Genomic DNA, 18,513 nt, shown 5'->3' on the forward strand with positions numbered 1-18,513 from the left:
GATCAGGGACAAGATGCACTAAACTTAACGAACAAGTTAATGACCCTTTAACAAACAGTTTTCCTACCCTGGCATGCATTAAAGCCCAATTTCTGATGACGATAGCAGCAAACGAAAACGGAATGCAGATGAGCAAATTGTGTAGAAACCCTATTGAAATGAGATGCACTAAAGTTTTCCGCTTGCCCTAACGCTGGAAAACTACCGGAAAGCTAACGAGAGGTCTGTACCTCTCGTTGTGGCTGCCCAGCTAAAACTTTAATGTAAAAACAAAAAACAAATCGCGAAGGGGGCAAAAATGCTCGCCAGGAGCGTCCTTTATTGAGGCCCGAGGTCGCCGCTGCTTCCCGCTCCCCCTGCATCAAAAAATCAAAACTTTAAGCTGCCCCGGCCCCCCTCCTTTCCTCTCTTTCTCCCCAGCTCTGCCTCCTGCCATCCTCCACCCCTGTGCCCCACCCCGCCGCCCCCCTAAGGTCGTCGCCGCCGCTCCCCCCCCCCACCGGGCCCCCCTCCGTCTTACCGGGCCCGCGCAGCGCCTCTCACCTCTGTGTGAAGGCGCTGCACGGGCAAGTAGAACAGCTGATCACTTCTTCGCTGAGTCTTCGGACGTCCCTCCTTTCCTCCTGGGCCCACCCTCGTCTGACAGGAAAGGAGGGACGTCCAAAGACTCAGCGAAGAGGCGATCAGCTGTTCTTGCCCGTGCAGCGCCTTCACACAGAGGTGAGAGGCGCTGTGTGGGCCCGGTAAGACGGAGGTGGGTCCGGTGGAGGGGGGAGCGGCGGCGATGACCTCAGGGGGGTCGGCGGGGGCGGGGCATGGGGCGGAGGATGTGAGAGGCGGAGCTGGGGAGAAAGAGAGAAGAAGAGAGGAAGGGAGGGGGGGGCCGGGGCAGCTTAAAGTTTTGACTTTTGGGAAGAGGGGAGCAGCGGCGACCTCGGGCGGGCGGGCAGGCGGGGGCAAGGACGTCCATAAAGGATGTGTTTTTAAAAAAAAATTCTTATGCACATTAGCCACGCTGATAACGTGTGCTTTCTGTGCGCATGCGTTTCCTATTCCGCTACAGGGGATTGCACCAGATTAGTGAAACTTTCATGCATCCGACTTTTGAATACCGCACCGAACATTTCTGAGGTGTGTTTTTAGTGCATTCTTCATTTTTTCAAATTCGGTAAGCACTTTTACGTTTTAGATTCTTTTACATTTGGTTGATGCATCTTGCCCAAGGTGTCTTTAATAAAAATAAAAAATAGACAAAAGATAGCAAATTAATACTGTCAAGTAATGAGCATGATGTAAATAGGAACAACAAACATAGTTTGAAATGTCTATATGCGAATGTCAGGAGCCTAAGAAATAAGATGGGAGAGTTAGAATATATTGGACTAAATGAAAAATTAGATATAATAGGCATCTCTGAGACCTGGTGGAAGGAGGATAACCAGTGGGACACTGTCATACCAGGGTACAAATTATATCGTAGTGATAGGGTGGATTGAATTGGTGGAAGGGTAGCATTGTATATTAATGAGAGTCTTGAATCAAATAGATTGAAAATTCTGCAGGAAACAAAACACTTCTTGGAATCACTATGGATTGAATTCCATGTGTAAAGGGGAAAAGAATAGTGATAGGAGTGTACTACCGTCCGCCTGGCCAGGATGAACAGATGGATGCAGAAATGTTAAAGGAAATTAGGGACACAAACAAACTGGACAACGCAATAATAATGGGTGATTTCAATTACCCCGATATTGACTGGGTAAATGTAACATCGGGGGACTCTAGGGAAGTAAAATTCCTTGATGAAATCAAGGGCAGCTTTGTGGAGCAGCTGGTACAGGAGCCGACGAGAGAAGGAAAAATTCTAGACCTAGTCCTTAGTGGAGCGCATGATCTGGTGCTGGGGCCGCTTGATAACAGTGATCATAATATGATCGGATTTGATATTAGCTTTGAAATAAGTATACATAGGAAATCAAATACGTTAGCATTTAACTTTAAAAAAAGGAGACTATGATAAAATGAGAAGAACGGTGAAAATAAAAATTTGGAGGAGTGGCTGCAAGGGTCAAAATTTAACTTCAGGCGTGGATGCTGTTCAAAAATACCATCCTGGAAGCCCAGGCCATATATATTCCGCGTATTAATAAAGGAGGACGGAAGACCAAACGATAGCCGGCATGGTTAAAAAGTGAGGTGAAGGAAGCTATTAAAGCTAAAAGAAAATCCTTCAGAAAATGGAAGAAGGAACCGACTGAAAATAATAAGAAACAGCGTAAGGAATGTCATGTCAAATGCAAAACGCTGATAAGGAAGGCAAAGAGGGACTTCGAAAAAAAGATGGCGTTGGAGGCCAAAATACATAGTAAAAATTTTTTAAGATATATTAAAAGCAGGAAGCCCGCAAAATAATAGGTTGGACCGCTAGATGACCGAGGAGTAAAAGGGGCGATCAGGGAAGACAAAGCTGCAGCGGAGAGATTAAATGAATTCTTTGCTTCGGTCTTCACCGAGGAAGATTTGGGTGGGATACCGGTGCCAGAAATGGTATTCAAAGCTGACGATTACTGCCGGGTAAGCGCCAAAAATGAAATTACTGCCTGGTGCACGCGGTAGCGCCAATTTGACATGCATTGGATGCACATAGGTGCCTACACACCTTCGTAAAAGAGCCCTTAAGGGCCTCTTTTACAAAGCTGCAATACTGATTCCTGGTGCGTCAAATGAGAGGAAGCCCATTTAAATCCTATGGGCTTTATGGCACTTCTTCAATGATTTTCTGTTTCAAAATGAGCCCCAGAGTGAACTGTTGTATCAGCAGCTGCAGAACCTTTGTCTTTAGATACAAGAAAAGAACAATGTTTAGCAGGGAAACTATAGTAAAGTTTCACTGCTTCTTGTGTCTAAAGCCCACAAACAAAATTCAGCAACTGACCAACTATTGAAAAAGGTTTTAAAAAAGCCACTGACTCGTTTGTCCCACCCAGTGCCAGCAATGACATTAAAACTTCTACATTATCTCGGGAGTTAACATTTCCAGGTAGTATAGACAATAGATAAAGCAGAAACATTTTTCTGCACAATGAAGAGATTCTACTTGCCATCAATAATGTACTGAGCACCTGAGCAAAGTTCAAGAACATCTTTCAGAATGATGGGAGTGGATAATCCTTTTATTTAAACATGGGTCGGTGTAATCCCAGAAAGCATTAAGGATTTCATTTCTATATTGCAGAAATGCTGGGAAAAGTTCTGTTAATTCCTACTGGGCTAGATTTTGTAGAAGTTTAACTGGATGCAAGACATACTTGAGATTTTACAGAAAATGAAAAGGAGCTGAGCATTTTCCTGGATGGATACATTGTTTCAATTCATTTAATTGCATTCATATTCTACTCTTATCCATGATTTTAGTCCTCAAATACTAGGCAGAACTTACCTGTCATGATAATTAAGGTTCAAACACTTAACTTTGATGTAATAATCAGAACATTCCTGGATGTGTTATCTGAGCTCCTAGCCTGAAATGCCCTGTTTCCTCAATTAATGAAAGGACCCTCTGTATGAGACCCTGAACTTCCTTTCTACTGGAACCCACAATTTAATATGTCATTCACAAAGGAATAAATATAGTTTCTGTCCTGTACAGGGCTTTTTTTGAGGGGGTACTTGGGGGTACTGAGTACAGGCACCTTTTCTATTGTCTGCTAAAATTGACCCATGGTTCCCAAGTTTTAATGAAAGAGCTCAGGCTCTACACACCAATTCTGCCTTGTCATTGATTCTGTGATTGGTTGCAGGGGGCCTGGCTATTGTGGGGTAGGTCCCTCAGTGATCACAACACCCCTGAAGGGTGGCCTAGCATTTAAGTACCAGCACCTTGTTTGCTAAAAAAAATGCACTGGTCCTGTATATCGAACAGTTCAATCCAAGTAACATAAAGATAACACAGAATAAGAGAATTATAAAATCCCTGGGGAAGGAAAGTAAATGTGAGTTGTTTATTCTGGAGTGTTAAAACCAACCTGTCTTGACCTTCTGGATGGCGTTTATAGCAAAGTAGCAGTTTGCCAAATCAACTACAGAAAAATATTTATTTTCTGGGGTGATGGAACTTAAAATGTCCAGAACAGAGGTAATAACAGGTGCTACAGCTTTAATACCCTTGTTAAATTTATCAGCAATCCACAATTAAGCCCCAATATATACCACCAACCTTTTTTTTATTGCGCTTGGAGAAAGAGGGAGGCTGTGCTCCTGTGTTGTAAAAAGCAGGAATGTTTCGCATACATTGTGTGTGGACTTAAGTCACGTTTGATGTGCATTCAGCTTTCAGCTGGTTTCTTCATTCTAAACAATAAAATTGAAGACCCCTGATGAGGCGCTTTGCGCCAAAGCACAGCCCGTGTCAGGTCAGTGGTACAAGATGATGTACAAGACACATGTTGTGCAATTAAAGGATTTGCCCCACTTGTGAAGGCTCCTATTACCCCACCCCACCCCACTCCATTGTACCTTAGGTAAAGATAACCACCTGATACTTATGCTTTTCATTTTAAATTATAGCTGATAAATAATTTTTAAAAATCAGATTTTAACCTCCTAATGTATGCCCTATTTTCTTACCCCCTCATTCAGGGGCGCCTTTATAGAGTGGTGGTAAGCCCAACACAGGCTTACTGCTCGGTCTTTCGGGACTACCGCCGGACCAATGCGGTCACCGGTGGCAGTCCCACCCTGAGCGCATGCCATTTCCAGTGGAAAAAAGAAAGCTCCCAGAAATGGCTAGCGCGGTGGTAACCCAGTGGTAATTGGGCATTGCTGCATGCTGCCCAGTCACCACTGGGTTATTGCCACAGCATTTATCGCCACCTCAACGGGTGACAGTAAGGGCTCCTTGCTGCATGGTCAAGCAGTGAGAGTTATCTCACCGCATGGCCATTTTTTTCAGGTTTTACTAGCATCAGGAAAAAGGGCCCTGGTGCATGGAAAAAATATCCCCACCACCAGCGCAGGGCCCTTTTTCCTGCAGCTTAGTAAAAGGACCCCTCAGTGTATTTTATATTGTATATTACTTAGATAAGCAATTCTATATGGGTTATGTCAAACAAAGGTGAACTATGAACTAGGATCCAGAGGTTTGGGTTCTGTCACATAAGTTGTGGCCTTATGCAATTTTCCACATTTCCATTTTTGCCCTGTTTAACATCATGCAAATGCCTCCTAACCATTTTTTTAAACGGGTTGGAGCTATCCATGTGAATCATATAAAGAATGCAGCAGGGCCACCGAGAGACAAAGCTGGGCCTGGGGCAAACAATCTTCAGGGCACCACTGCTGCCTCACCCACCACCACTGTTCCCCCCCCACTCAACAGGCTCTCTCCCCGGTCCACCTCTGCACCCCCCTCCGTCCACGTCTGCCCCCTCCCCAAATTACAGAGCTGGCTATAGCCTTGGAGAGAGCCTGGGGGGGGGGGGGGGACAATGCATTACTCTCTCCAGGAAAAAAAATTAAATGCTCCCAGGTTCCAATCTAATTCATGTTTAATGTGGGATAAAATGCCATAAATAAGTAAATAAATATAAACTTTTAACGTTGAGCACTTGTTTCTCAAAGTGGAAATATTCCAAACACTAAAATGAAAATAAAATGATTTTTTCTACCTTTGTTGTCTGGTGACCACTAACCACAATCGCTCAACTGCAAAACACTATGCACAACTTTGTGCAAAAACACACTCAGAACCTTACTGTACCATAAATATTACACTGGGTAGAACTTAATACACCAATATACCACCCATACGGAAAATGCAGACTGTCAACAATATGAAACAAGGGATGATAATATCACAATTCTCATGTAGAGCCACAAAACACCCTAATTCATGTTTAATGTGGGATAAAATGCCATAAATAAGTAAATAAATATAAACTTTTAATGTTGAGCACCTGATTCTCAAAGTGGACATATTCCAAACACTATAATGAAAATAAAATGATCTTTTCTACCTTTGTTGTCTGGTGACTTTGTTTTTCTGATCATGCTGGCCCAGTATCTGATTCTGCTGCTATCTGTCCTCTTAACTTCATTTCCAGGGCTTCCTTTCCATTTATTTCTTTACTTTCCTCCTTTCTTCTTCATTTCTTGCCCTAAATCCATAAGTAAAAGCTGGGTCCTCTGCAGACTTGACTGTCCAGTGGATCCAGTTTCTGCCTATTTTCTCCATCCATGTGCAGTTTTTCTCCTCTCTTCCTTTTTCCTCATCTCATTTCCTTCCTTCCCTCCATCCATGTCCAGCATTTCTTCTCTCTCCCCTCCATTCATGTTAATCTCACTTCCTCTCTCTCTTCCCTTCCCTCTATCTATGTCCAGCATTTCTTCTCTCTCCCTTCCCCTCCATCCATGTGCATCTCCTTCCTCTGACATCCCTCCCCTCCATCCATGTCCTGAAACTCTCCTCTCTCCCCTGCCCTCCCCTCCATCCATCCATGTCCAGCAACCCTCCTCTCTCCCCTGCCCTCCCCTCCATCCACCCATATCCAGCAACTCTCCCCTCCCCTCCATTCACCCATGTCCAGCAATTCTCCTCTTCCCTCCCCTCCATTCACCTATGTCCAGCAACTCTCCTCTCCCCTGCCCTCCCCTCCATCCACCCATGTCCAGCAACTCTAATTCGCCTGCCCTTCATCCATCTATCCATCCATATCCAGAAATTCTCCTCTCTCCCCTGCCCCCCTCCATCCATCCATATCCAGCAATTCTCCTCTTTCCCCTTCCCCCCTCCATCCATCCATACCCAGCAATTCTCTTCTCTCTCCCCTCCCCTCCATGTCCAGCAATTTCTCCTCTCTCCCTGGGCCCTGCCCTCCCCTCCATGTCCAGTGATTCTCCTTTGCCCCTAACATCCACTCCCATCCATGTCCAGTGATTCTTCTCTCTCCCTTTTAGCTCCCGCTCCCATCCATGTCCAGCAATTCTTTGCCCCCATCCTCCCCTCCCATTCATGTCCACCTGCCCAGCCTCTTCTCCCCCCTAACATCCCCTTTTTGTTCCTATCACTCTGTGTGATTTAAATCTTTTATTTACCTCCGTCACAGCAGCCGCGTCAGTGAAAGCCCTGCCCGTCTCTAGCCTTCCCTTCATTCCCTCTCATTGTCCTGCCCTTGCGGAAAGAGGAAATGATGTCAGAAGAAGGAAGGACACTGAGAGGGAACGAAGGGAAGGCTAGAGACGGGCAGGGCGTTCACTGACGCGGCCGCTGCGATGGAGGTAAATAAAAGATTTAAACCCCCCAAGGCGGCACGGGCGCAGGCAAACAAGGGCTGTGGGAGGTGAGATAAGTGGTTGTAAGCATGGCTTGTGGCACCCTCCAGCCATGCGTATCTCGCTTACTGGGTTGCACTGGCCCTGGAGAGCCGGCTCGCCATGCCAGAACAACTGGCTTGCAAGATGTTAAAAAATTTAACAACCGGCTCTTGCGAGCCAGTGCGAGCCATTTCCAGCACACCACTGCCCCCGCTGCTACTGAACCCGCTGCTCCCCCCACCACCAGCATCACTGTTTCCCCTGCCACAATTGCTGCTACTCCTTCCTACCACCACCGGTATTACCGCTGCTGCTTCCCCTCCCGCAGCAGCAAATGAGACAGAGTGCTCTGTCGGCTACAGGTCCTTCTTCCTGCCATGTCTAGTCTCCTGTGAAGTAACTTCCTGTTTCTAAATAGGCAGGACACGGCAAGATGAAGGACCTGTAGCCAGCAGAGCAGTCTCTTTTGATCACTGATGCCAGGCCCTCCTTGGAGGCCAGGCCTGGGGAATCTTGCCCCTCTGCCCCTCCCTTGGTGGCCCTGGAATGCAGCACCTGGGGGCAATTTTACAACTGTTGGAGTGCTGCACAGTTTGGCGGCCAGAATCCCCCTCTTCACTAGCAGTCAGGTTGAAGCAATCCTTGTCAACATTTTTGGTGAAATTGCGAACTGTTCTATTATAGCAAATGACATTAACAAAGCATGTCAAAAATTTGAACTGAAAGTACCGTTGACTTCCAATTATGGCTGCCAATGACCTTGATGATATTGCAAAGAAAGCAGTGGCCAGTGCGGCAAATAAATAAGCAACAAATTGGAACCACTGAAGAATAGTCTCTTGGAAATACGATTCACTGCAGTGAAGATGATCCTTTCAGAGGAAACTCCCAGACGAAGCAAAAACTAAGTGCATTGTAGGACCAGGATTCATTTTTTTTTAAATACACAGCGATATGTAGAAATGATTAGATCCTTAATCTGCACAATGGGTAAATAACGGACATCACATAATTACTGCTTCTTTATGAAACAAACCTATGCTAACTCAAATGTGCCATTTCTCTGCAATCTGATGAACTGAAATCTAGTGTGATAAGCAGTTGATGGGTTGTATTCATGTGACAGTGTTGTTATCTAGATGCGAGAAAATATTTTCGGCAGCTCAGTTTTTTCATTTACTTCTAGTATGCACATGTATACAATTATGTTTTGATGTTAGGACCACTCCAGCCACTAGGTAGACTATGGTGGCACAATTTCAGGGGGTGGCACCAGTGTGGAAGTCAGCATATCTAGTATGGCTGGCACTGGTCATTGATTTCCCATGTGGCTCAAGGCCTATTGCATCCCGACCCCTTTGAAACAGAATGTTTGGAGGGCAGGGCACAACAAGCCTCAAACATATATGGATGCTCAAGGACCCATGTCATTCATGCTTTGTTTTGTTCAAAGATATTAATTAATGTGCTGCTGCCACCCACCAAATTGCACTGCCCTGGGAGGGGGGGGGGGGAGGGAAGGGGGAGGGAAGGGGAGGAAGGGAAGGGAAAGTGTTGGACACCTTGGGAGTGGAGGAGAAAAGGAGAGGCTTCACACTTGAGAGTGTAAAGAAGGGAGAGACTAGGAATTGGGAAAGGTGTCTAGAGAAGGGGAGATGACGGATATGGAGGGGGGGGGGGGGTGTTTAGAGTGCATGGCTGAAAGGGCAGGCCCTGATGTATATGTTTTTTCAAAGGCAAAATATATGTATATTTTCAAAAGCCCGAATACTCAAAATTAATTCTCTCAAAAGAGGATGAAAGAGACCAAATATATATAATTTCACTCAACTCTTTCTATAAAAGAACTAACAAGATTTGTAAACCTTTTAAACACTATGGAGTACAAAAAACTCATAGGGGGAAAAAGCCTCAGAACCCTTTCTCCACTTCTTATTCGTAGAAGAGCATATGGTAGGAATATCTCGGGTACATTTACTTTATCAGCATAAAAAACCTCTTGAGAATTTAATTGTTAAAACTCCAATGAAATCAGTTTTCCTGGATCCAAATACAAGTGGCATTAAAAATGAAGTTCAGATGTGACTTAACTTGAACATTCATGCAATTCAGCTCCCAATGCAACACACACTTTGCAAAACTTAACGGTAACAATACGTCTCACAAATAATCAACAGTACAATGAAAACTAATATGGCACAGAATTTTCAAAAGTTTTCTCAAATAAGAAAGCTTTCAGCCTTCTGTGAAAACTCAGGAATGAGATTTCCTGACAAATGCTCAATGGAACGCATTCCACAGATGAGGTTCAGCGATATATCCTAGTGCAGAGCCCAGATAATTTAACACCATCTAATGAGGGCACCATAAGAAACCATTGTTGACCTGATCTCAGTGACCCCATAGGTAAATACAGGTGAAAAACACCACAGTTTGTTATTCAGCATCCCCCTCCCAGATTCTAAATACGGTGGCTGAAATTCTATGTGGAAACCGAAGCATGTTCTATAACAATGTGCATTACTTAATTGGTTAACTAGCTAATCAGTGCTGTTAATGGAATGTTAACCAGCAATTATCAGCACTAATTGGCATTAATTGAAATTTACATGCACAATTCACTACTATAACTTGGTGCGCCTAAATTCTTAGTTGCATAGTGGAGGAGTGGCCTAGTGGTTAGGGTGGTGGACTTTGGTCCTGGGGAACTGAGGAACAGAGTTCGATTCCAGGCACAGGCAGCTCCTTGTGACTCTGGGCAAGTCACTTAACCCTCCATTGCCTGCCACATTGAGCCTGCCATGAGTGGGAAAGCATGGGGTACAAATATAAATAAAATAAAAAAAAGAGGGCTTGGCCATGGGCAGGGCATGGGTGTTTAATTTATGTGCATTTTTATAGAATACATGCATTCTGCGCCTAACACCAAGTGAAACATGGCCTAAATGGATATGACCAAATTTGGTTGCGTGGCAAGCCACTCAATGTATTCTATATACCATGCAGAAAGTTAAGCCAATTCTATAAACGTTAGGCGCTCTTTAGAGAATATGCCTAGGCATAATTTTTTTCTGTGTGGATTTCTCAGGTGCCATATATAGAATCTAGTCCTCTATGCACAATGTAAAGTGGACGAATCTGAAAGGACTGAAATGGCAGCCAGTGGACGTCAGTCAAAGCTGGAGAGATGTGGTTAATTGCCAGCATTAACCAGGGTCACAGAGTTTGTATTATAATGATTTTGTGCTCATTTTAGGTGAACCAAGATACAACATGTTACAGTAGTCCATATAAGGTAAAACAAATAGCTGGACTACCTTCCTATAATCTTACCCATCAACAAAATGATGCAAACTGTGTGTCCTTGTTCATGTCGTAAAGAATTACAACATTTAATCAAATATCCCTTCCCAAACCTGTCTTCAGATACACCTCCTCAACCTACAGATAAAGCTACGTGCATGCAGTCAGCTTGAATGTGAGTTTACCTTCACATAGGGGGTCTTTAACAAGGTGGCAGTAAGCCTAACGTAGGCTTACCATTCGCTAATCCAGAACTACCACTGGCCCAACGTGATCGCCGGCAGTAGTTCCACTTGGAGTATTGTGTTCAGTTTTAGAGGCTGTATCTTGCTAAAGATGTAAAAAGACTGGAAGTAGTGCGAAGAAAAGCTTCAAAAATGGTATGAGATTTGCGTTGCAAACTGTACAAGGAGAGACTTGCCAACCTGAACATGTATACCTTGGAGGAAAGGAGAAACAGAGGCGACATGATACAGACGGTATTAATCTGCAAACAAACCTCTTCTGGAGACGGGAAGGCGGTAGAACTAGAGGACATGAATTGAGGTTGAAGGGGGGCAGACTCAGTAATGTCAGGAAGTATTTTTTAGCGGAGAGGGTGGTGGATACATGGAATGCCCTCCCGCAGGAGGTGGTGGAGATGAAAACAGTAATGGAATTCAAACATGCCTGGGATAAACACAAATGAATCCTGTTTAGAAGGAATGGATCCACGGAATCTTAGCAGAGATTAGGTGGTAAAACTGGTAATTGGGAAGCAAAATCAGTGCTGGGCAGACTTCTACGGTCTACGCCCTGATCCTGACTGAATAGATAGGGATGGGCTTGAATGTAAATTTTAAGGGGCTTCGACATTAGCTTCAGAATTTTTAGTACAAGAAGAGTGCTGGGCAGACTTCTACGGTCTGTGCCCTGAGGATGGCAAGGACAAATCAAACTCGGGTATACATATAAAGTATCACATACCATGTAAAATGAGTTTATCTCGTTGGGCAGACTGGATGGACCATTCAGGTCTTTATCTGCTGTCATTTACTATGTTACTATGGAGCGCACACCATTTCCTGCACTCCAGAAATTTTTTTATGTAGCACAACGTTAACCTATCGGTAATCGGGCATTGCTGCACCCTGTTTGGTTACTGCTGTGTTACCTGCTGGAGCCCTTACCGCCACCTCAATGGGTGGCGGTAAGTGCTCCTTACCGCATGGCCACATAGTAAGGGTTATCTTACCGTGTGGCCATTTTCTTTTTGGGGATTTTATCCGCTGTGGTAAAAAAAGGCCCTGGTGCATAGGAATAATGGCCCCTGCTGCTATTGTAGGGCTATTTTTCCCGCAGCTTAGTAAAAGGACTCCATAGGGTGAGTGATTTCATAAAACCCATTTCTATGGTTAAAGCATTAGTTCATCTGTACAAATGATTTTAAAAATGACTCTCTGTCTTGGAAAGCAGTACATTATTTGTCAGTGAGGAAGTATGTAAAATGATTGCACGGACACAGCTAAATATTACATGCCTGCATTAACAGATAGGTAACTTTCAAAAGTAGGTAACATCTTTATTTGATAGTATCCAGAATACACATACATATCAGCAGGTATCTCAAAATTTTATTCCACTATAGCAACAGTAATTTTATGTATAATGTGGTTTTTGAGGTAAAATACAATGTCAATTACAATACAGAAAGCAAAGTTAAATCTTACAGCATTAGATTTAATGTGGAGGGGCAGTTTCGTTATGACGTCAGTCTGACTTTGGATGTTCTGCAAAAAAATGTCCAAAATCTGAATAGGAAAGAAGGTCATTTTCAAAAGAGAAAAACTTCTATCTTTTGTTTTCGAAAATACAAGGTTTTTGGTCCATTTTCAAACAAAAAACGTCCAAGTGCAAAACGCACGAAATCAAGCCATTGGGATGTAGGAGGAGCCAGTATATTTAGAAACAGCCCCCCTGACATCCCAGGAAAGCAATAGGGCACCCTAGAGGGCACTGCAGTGGACTTCATAAAATGCACCCAGGTACACATCTCACCCCCAACCGTACACCACTACCATAGCCCTTACGGGTAAAGGGGGCACCTATATGTAGGTACAGTGGGTTTTGGGTGAGTTTTGGAGGGCTCACAGTTTCCTCCATAAGTGTAACAAGTAGGGAGAGGTATGGGCCTGGGTACACCTGTCTGCAGTGCACTGCACCCACCACTAGACTATTCCAGGGACCTGCATGCTGTTCTAATGGACCTGAGTATAACATCTGAGTTTGGCATAGAGGCTGGCAAGTAATGTTTTAAATCACATTTTTTTAGGGGTGGGAGGGAGTTACTGACCACTGGGTGAGTAAGGGGAAGTCAACCCTGATTCCCTCCAGTGGTCATTTAGGGCACCTTTTTGTGCCTTATTCGTAATAAAAACAAGTCTAGCTCAAAACGTCTTAGTTTTAGTCCTAGACGTTTTTGTTTTGTTGCATTATGGCTGAAAAATGTCTAAGTCTTAGGAACGCCCAAGTCCCAGCCTAAACACCCCCATGACACTCCCCCTTGAGATTTGGATGCACTTCTGACAGAGAAAAATGTCTAGAAATAGATTTTGAAAATGCTGATTTGGAAGTTTTTGTGAGAAAAACATCCAAATGCTGCTTTTGCCACTTTTTAGACATTTTTCTGTTTTGAAAATGAGCCCAATAGTGTGCTAGTGTATTAACATTTCCCCCCGGATTCTATATAGTGTGCCTAGAGATCTCTGCAGAAATCGGTGTGGATTCTATAACAATACACATAACTTAATTGCCTTAACAAGTTTATCAGCATTGTAACAGCTCTTAAGAAGCAATAATGAGCACTAATTGCCACTGATTAGAATTTACATGCACAAGCGTATTCTGTAACGAAGTGTGCCGAACTTCTAATGTGTGCAGGCAAAAAGGAGCATGGTTACGAGCGGAGAAATGGGCATTTTGTGGGTGTTCCAAAATCTACATACGTAGTTATAGAATATTGCCCAGTGTGCATAAATCTACACGCCGGGATTTATACCACATTTTCATTGGCGTAAATGGATGCTTGTAGTTTTAGGTGCTGAGATCTCAACCAGGGGCATAGCTACGTGGGGCCACGGGGGCCTGGGCCCCCTTAGATTTGGCCCTGGACTCCCCTGCCGATGACCCTCTTGACCCCCCATCCCACCGCCAACCTGCTGTCGCCGTCGCCTACCTTTGCTGGCGGGGGACCCCAACCCCCACCAGCCGAGGTCCTCTTCTTCCTTCGTTCTGTTTCTGAGTCTGACGTCCTGCACAGGATGTCAGACTCAGAAACAGAACGAAGGAAGAAGAGTTCCTTGGCTGGCGGGGGTTGGGGTCCCCCGCCAGCAAAGGTAGGCGAGGGCGGGGGAGGGTTGGCGGCGGGAGGGGCGGTTAAGAGGGTTGTCGGCGGGGGGGGGGGGTCAAAGTTGTTGGTGGTGGTGGCGGCGGCAGCGGTGGTGCCCCCTCACCTCGGGCTCTGGACCCCCCTCCCACCGAAGTCTGGCTACGCGCCTGATCTCAACTAAGTGTATTCTATAATCGGCACCTAAATCTAGGCGCAGATTATTCAATATGCTTAGTCGGCACTAATTTCAGCAGTGATTTTTTTTAGGTGCCATATATAGACTCTCCTTCTTTATGTACTACAGGTCCCATATTATGCAATGGAACTTATTTACTAATGTGTATTAATGGCCCCAGTGCGCGCTGACAAGATTCTATAAGTGGCACTGAAAAAATCAGCAGAGAAAAAAAACACGCTTAGTGCAATTCTATAACCCATTCCTAATGTTAGGTGCAGTTTATAGAATACAGGTAGCACCTGGACCCATGACTAAATTTAGGCATGACCATTAACATCAAGTAAAACGTGGTGTAAATGCTCACTCCTAACTTAGGCACGGATTGGGTGTATTCTATAACAGTCCGTGCAATTTCTAGAAATGCCCATGATCCACCCATGCCTCTCCCATGACCACACCCATTTGGAGATCCGCACATTAGAAATTATGCACACCACTTCACAGAATACGCTCAGAAAGTTCTGCGTGTAAATTCTAATTAGTGCCAATTAGTGCTGATAATTGCTTGTTATTGGCCAGTTATCAGCATCGATTGGCTTGTTAAACAATGAAGTTGCACGTGCAATTTGGCTGCACTGCCAAATTTGTGTGCACAACTTTATTTATTATTTATTTATTTGGGATGTATTAACGGCCTTTAAAAAGAGATTCACCCAAGGCAGTGTAGAGTAGGTACAGTTTAACATCAAACTTACAATTTTGTTAACAGCATAACAATAGTAAAATGACCAAAGAATAAACATAAATACAATAAATGAGGTAAACTTTAAAAGAGTAAATTGAAACCTAATAATAGGACTAACATGAAACAGGATCAAAAATTAACAGCATCGGAGTTCAAATACTAGAGATATAATAAAATGTCAGCATAATACTAATGAAATATCATGATATTTAAATGAATATTAAATGAAATATTTGCAAATAGTATGTACTCTTTACAAATAGTGCACTCTCATTACAAAGAAGGTACACTATTTGCAAAGAGTGCGCAGTCTTAACAACATTGCCCCCAAAATGAGAATACTCGATAAAATTGGCATTGGAGAGAAGGTGCTTGAATGGCTCCTAGGCTTCTTGATTACCAGATCCTACCAAGTGAAAACAGCTTCCTCTCTCTCTCTCTCCTCCATGGAAAGCGGAATGTGGGGTCCCCCAGGGCTCACCACTTTTCCCCTTGCCTGAACACTATTCAGTCAAGGTTTCAACCCCCTTATATACGCCGATGACATGTCATTTTATATCCCTTTCAAAAAGAATCTACACAAAATCACATCTAGGATTGCGGACGGCATAAACACAATGGAATCTTGGGCATCATCGTTCAAGCTCAAACTGAACAAGTAAAAACACAATGCCTGATACATCACCACACAATACCAATCACTTTCCAAACATCAATGCCATGGGCACATCCCTTTCAATATCTGACAATTTAAAGATCCTAGGAGTCACCATAGACCACAATCTATCCTTCGATAAACAAATCTCAGACACTACGAAGAAAATGTTCCAAACCATTTGGAAACTGAAACGAATAAAAAACTACTTCCCAAGAGAAGTATTCTGCCCACTAGTCCAAACCATGGTCCTCATCCATGCTGGCTATTGCAACGGAATTTATGCTGGATGCAGGGAACCACTACTAAAGAAACTGCAAACAGCACAAAATACAGCTGCAAGACTAATATTCAGAATAAATTGATTCGAAAGTGCTCCAAAAACTACACTGGCTGCCAATTAAACTATGTATATCCTTTAAGATAGGCCTACCTATACGCAACACGATCAAGGGTGCAAGAACCTACCTCACCTTACACTTTCCCAGATGTCATGGCCTAAAATATAAATCTTCATACTCAACCAGCTTCACATTCATTTGCCCCAAGATTAAGGAGTACAATACCGAAAGTCCTAAAATGCTCAAACAACTATATAAACTTTCCAAAAACTGTCACTGAAATGCTTTGATGTTCCCATGCATATCTCCTGGTCTCTCCCCCCTATTCACCCCCATCCTGTAAGATTGTCACTGAAATGCTTTGATGTCTCACTTATATATACTGTCATCTAAAGACACTTGCTTATTTCCGATCTGACAAAGAAGGGCAACCTTCGAAAGCAGATGCATGCTACCACATTCTCATACCTGGGCTCACTTCTTCAGAAAATCTTTCTTCGATGAACCCACATGGTCAAGCTGAACTCCAACCAACACACCACAATACTCAACCACTAACAGAAACTGAACAAGGCATGCGTCAACCCGAAACGGCAATGTAACATGTCAAACCAAAGTAAATTGTAAGCCACATTGAACCGACAACTTGGTTGGAAAATGTGGGGTACAAATGCAGAAATAAAAAAATACATAAAAATAAATAAATAAATAAAAAATAAGGATTAACCAAAACAAAAGAAAATGAACAATGCTGCGAACAACATAGGAAATGAAGCGAAATGATCATTTTTAGGCTGCCTACCCCAATACATATATTTCCTATAGTGAAATGGTAATATACGTACACTTCAAAAAATGTCCATGTTGGCATTTGTAGCTGCTCTAAGACACTTCCAGCTAATTTTGTTTGGATTTCAGGTGAGTGATTGAGGAGGAATTGTATTTACCACTGAGGGTTCAAAATTATATCAAACTGCAAAAGTATTATTTTGTAGAGCTTGTTCCATTGGAAGTACATTTTTGTAAAAATCTCCTACTTATTTCAGATTTTGCTCACACCTTTTCAGTAGTAGGTCAACGTGAATTACATTCAGGTACCCTTGGCATTTCTCTGTCCCTAGAGGGCTCACAATCTAAGTTTGTACCTGAGACAACAGAGGGTTATGTGACTTGCCCATGACCACAAGGAGCAGCAGTGGGATTTGAACTGGCCACCTCTAGCTGTCAAGACACCTGCTCTAACCCACTCCTCCACTCCACTTATACATGTAAGTGCTGTATAGATAGCAGAATCCACCTCTTACGCAAAGCCTGAAATGATGATACTGTTTTTGTTGAAAAAAAATTTGAAATGTATTTATTTATTTTGCACATTTTATACCACTTGAATCAAAGTGGTTTACAAGAAAACACACAAAGCAATAAAACATGCAACAATAAAATCATTAAAAATACATAATTCAAGTAGTACCATAAGGTATATCACAGCCATTGTCTGCCTAATATTAGAACTGCACCCACAATATCACTTCATCTTCACTTAAAAACCTCCACAAACACAGAGGTCTTTAACAACTGCTTAAACTGTGGAACTTCATTGCACAATTGAAGTTGTCCTTTCAATGCATTTCACAACTGTACCCTGGCGATGGAAAAAGTAGCAGATTTCATCTCATAGTATCTTATATTTACCACCTTATCAAGAGACAAATTCATTGTCGTCTCTGACATTCTTGTTATATGTGGTACCAAATACACATTTTTCTCACATTCCTATATGTATTTTACAAAAGGTTTAACAAGCTTTTTATAAAAAATAATGAACTGCATAGACAACCTATAAGAATTGGGATTTTATTCTTGTCAACGTTGAAAAAAATTTGCAGAGTGGGTCAGATGTTACCCAATATCTCACTGACCTTTTCTACAGAACTGATAAGTATCATTCGACTCCTGCTTATTGAACTGAGGTACCAAGTAGTTATGTTACTTTCTTGTGGACAGTTGAATAATCAAGTATTTTTTTTTACTATCTCTATTTTATAAGGTTTGGACTGATTCATGCTGTGTTTACGAACTTACTCCTCTGGACTAATGGAATACTGGCAGAGTCCAAGCATCACTTAAATGGACATAAAGAGAGGTTATTCACTCTTGGTTATGCAAACATAACAATTGGTAAGCTACTGTACACAGCTAACAGCATATAGAATGCTCTTTTACATCAGCAATCTAAGCTAATAGGAGGTAATTCTATAAGGAATTGTCAAGCTTTAGAAGGCAAGAACTTGTGTAAATAGTCACATAACCATATAAATGGCCTCAACTGGTGGGAAAGTACGCACCATGTTCTGATGGTGCATACTTTGCTGATGAGTAAGCGCATGGGCAAACTTCTGGTGGAGTGTGCACACATGTTTAAAATTAAGAACTTCCTTAGGGGCCCTTTTACTAAACGGTTGCCACGTGGCAACCCGGAACTACCGCCGGCCCAATGCAGGTGCTGGAAGTAGTTCCACCCCCAGCGAGCGCCATTTCCAGCACTAGTGGAAATATTGAAAACATATTTCCACAGGGGCAACGCTGCCCGGTTACCGCTGGGTTAGCGCAGGA

At 43.1% G+C, this 18,513-nt stretch overlaps 1 protein-coding gene across 1 annotated transcript in view; it reads left to right on the forward strand.

Moving 5' to 3' along the window:
- Positions 1–18,513, forward strand: part of OTOP1 (otopetrin 1) — a 106,063-nt gene that overhangs the window by 60,690 nt on the left and 26,860 nt on the right. Inside the window, exon 5 of the mRNA XM_030192600.1 lies at positions 17,948–18,078. Coding sequence (XP_030048460.1) covers positions 17,948–18,078 — 131 coding nt within the window. The remainder of the gene's footprint in view (positions 1–17,947; positions 18,079–18,513) is intronic.

Source organism: Microcaecilia unicolor, chromosome 2, assembly GCF_901765095.1.
Source record: "Microcaecilia unicolor chromosome 2, aMicUni1.1, whole genome shotgun sequence".
Lineage (NCBI taxonomy): Eukaryota > Metazoa > Chordata > Amphibia > Gymnophiona > Siphonopidae > Microcaecilia > Microcaecilia unicolor.